At 45.3% G+C, this 2,693-nt stretch overlaps 2 protein-coding genes across 3 annotated transcripts in view; one reads left to right on the top strand and one right to left on the bottom strand.

Moving 5' to 3' along the window:
• The window catches only part of LOC108249474 (gamma-aminobutyric acid receptor subunit beta-3), a 64,260-nt gene that overhangs the window by 47,179 nt on the left and 14,388 nt on the right, over positions 1-2,693 (bottom strand). The window lies entirely within an intron of this gene.
• LOC108249475 (gamma-aminobutyric acid receptor subunit alpha-5) overlaps positions 1,333-2,693 on the top strand; it is a gene marked incomplete at its 5' end in the record, with an annotated part of 19,006 nt that continues 17,645 nt past the window's right edge. The window contains 2 exon segments of the mRNA XM_017438884.2: positions 1,333-1,400; positions 2,375-2,595. Of these exon segments, the coding sequence (XP_017294373.2) occupies positions 1,333-1,400; positions 2,375-2,595 (289 nt within the window).

Here is a 2,693-nt window from a genome sequence, read left to right as displayed (position 1 = left end):
GGGCGGGAGGGGAGGGGGCGCCTTCATTCAGCTCCAGAACGGAGCGGCCAATCACAGCTCCTCTCCAGGCTGGAAGTTATTTTTTCATGGTCAGTTTTTAATGGTCAGGTCGTGGCGAAAGCTCGACGCCACTGACGATACGTCGAATGTTCCTCAATGTCGCCGAGGCTCGATTCCCGATTACCCTGGACACGAACTGCTCGGCACACACACACACACTTCCTGAGATGCGCACATAAGGCGTGTCAAGAGAACATCTGGGTTCATCTCTACAGATGTCTCAATAATCTCGCCGTTACTCAAAACAGCCCCGGAATCTGAATCTGAAGGCGTCGGAGCGGCTTAAGTGCGGCTAATGTTGCAGGAATTTGGTGAAAGTTTAACTTTGTTGAGCTGGTTTTTGGATGAATGAAATAACATGGAACCGTTTTGGTTATTAGACGGTAAAACAAAAACCCGTGAGCTGTAAAAATGCCAAAAAAATAATTATTATTTTACACCTAAAGCTACTTATTCATGTGCTGATTTGAAGGTATTATTATTAATATTATAGTTATTATTACTAATTTGTAGCCATTTCTTTTCTTTTTTTTTAATTTTTTTTACACCCATTTATATTATGGATTTAACACATTAATATTCAAATTATTCTGGTTATTATTACTAATTTTTACTCAATTTATACCCATTTATTATTATTATTATGGTGATTTTTATTTATTAGTATTTCTCTATACTTAATTCCAATTCTTCTACTTCTTATTATTTTGGTTTTTAGTTCATTTTAATAAAATAATCTGGTAATCTGATTATTATTCGTATTAATCCAGCGTCTGGCTCTGTGTCTTCTATAGGATACTTTTCTGAGGACAGAAAAGTCCACATTTTGGACAGAGAAGATGTTTTAGGTGTAAAAGAAGCCATTTTGATGTTAAACAGAGGAGTTCTATGGGTATAAAAAAATCCAGACGAAGCAGTTTTTTAATCTGATCTCCAGTCAGTTTCACACCGGTTCTCATGTTTGCGTGTCCATCTGTTAGCGAAATATCTCACGAACCGGCGCCTGAACTTTGACGAAACGCCCGGGAACCAATCGCTTGACGACTCGTTGCTTTTTGGAGTTTAAGATGGCCGAGCCCCATTTTTTTTTGTTTTATTTTGAAAGTTGGACCAAAATGGCTGCAATGGGACGATTTTAGCTCCAGTCATTGTTATGATTGTTTTCATTCACATGTTTAGTCGTTCTGATTAAAATGGCGGCGGCTGGGGGGTCGGTCCGGCATCGAATCAGGTGGAACTGATTTTCCTTCTCCACTGTGTTCCCTCCGACAGAGAACGTCACCGAGATCAAGACGAACATCTTCGTCACCAGCTTCGGCCCCGTGTCCGACACGGAGATGGTGAGTGTGTTCCCAGGCGGACGGGGCGCGGTTTTTCCCGCCCGCCGCCCGCGACGCGTACCGTCCTCCCGGTGCAGTACGAGATCCGCCCTCTCAAAGTCCGACACTTATCATTACAGCACATCTGTTTGTCGAACCTTAAAATCAGAGTCCAAAATCCTGAACGGGAGAGGACCTGGACTATCATCAGTCTGCTCGGCGCTGGATTCTCGCGGTTTTTCGCGATTTAAACCCCAGAGTCTTTCCAAAGGGATAACTTTTCCCAGCCCCGATCATTTAATGTCTTTCTTGGTACCGAATGATTGACAGGTGGCTTGTCCCGCCCTCCTTCGGTTTGCCGCTTCAGCCAATGAGAGCGGACGTACAGTAACGTGCCTGGAGCGCGAGCGTACGTTGGGCGTGGTTTGGCGTAGACCGAATAAGTATGATGGCGAGCAAGATTAACAGAAACGAGGCGGATTATTGAATTTCTCACCCGTTTTCCTTCATTTTGGGTGGGGGGGGGGCCAGAAGTTTCTCTGTGACCCGGTTTCAGCGAAAGCACCGGCTAACAAATCTTTAACGAGGCGCTTATTAACCTTTTTACGTCCCAGAAAAGTTGCTTCTCTTTAAATAAGGAAGGCCTCATTTTAAAAGAAAACTTTCAACACTGCATGTTTTGTTTGATTTGATTTATATTCGTGTGATCAGTAATTGTGTCAAGGAGCGTGGTGCAGCGTTATCAAAGCTGGGAAAAAAAATCATCTGTAATAATTAAAGTTGAAACCTTTAATGCAGAAGAACATCTGGCAGAGGCTTCTTGGAAGCTTGGTCTTTGGTTTGTTTTACGGTTTTCTTTATTTCAAAGTGGACGCTTTTGTTGTTGGAATCCAAATTGCAGCGTTTTATTCTATATATCCGTTAGCGCAGCCTACTGATATGCCCACCAGCCGCCGCCGGTAGAGGGTGACGGTGTCTTTTCATCCTTCTCCCAGGAATACACCATCGACGTGTTCTTTCGCCAGAGCTGGAAGGACGAGCGGCTGTGCTTCAAAGGCCCCATGGAGATGCTGCCACTGAACAACCTGCTGGCCAGCAACATCTGGACGCCGGACACGTTCTTCCTCAACGGCAAGAAGTCCATCGCCCACAACATGACCACGCCCAACAAGCTGCTGAGGCTGAAGGACGACGGCACCCTGCTCTACACCATGAGGTAGGTCTTGGGCTCCGGAGCGAGGAAGGACCCTCGTTTTTGTGCGTCCTGGAGGGAAAACCAAGCAGCAGGGCAGGTGGGGCGCGGGGAGGGGGAGG

This window comes from Kryptolebias marmoratus, linkage group LG23, assembly GCF_001649575.2.
Source record: "Kryptolebias marmoratus isolate JLee-2015 linkage group LG23, ASM164957v2, whole genome shotgun sequence".
Taxonomy (NCBI): Eukaryota; Metazoa; Chordata; class Actinopteri; order Cyprinodontiformes; family Rivulidae; genus Kryptolebias; species Kryptolebias marmoratus.
Note: the sequence above shows the minus strand (reverse complement) of the source record. Positions and strands in the feature narration are given on the sequence as shown.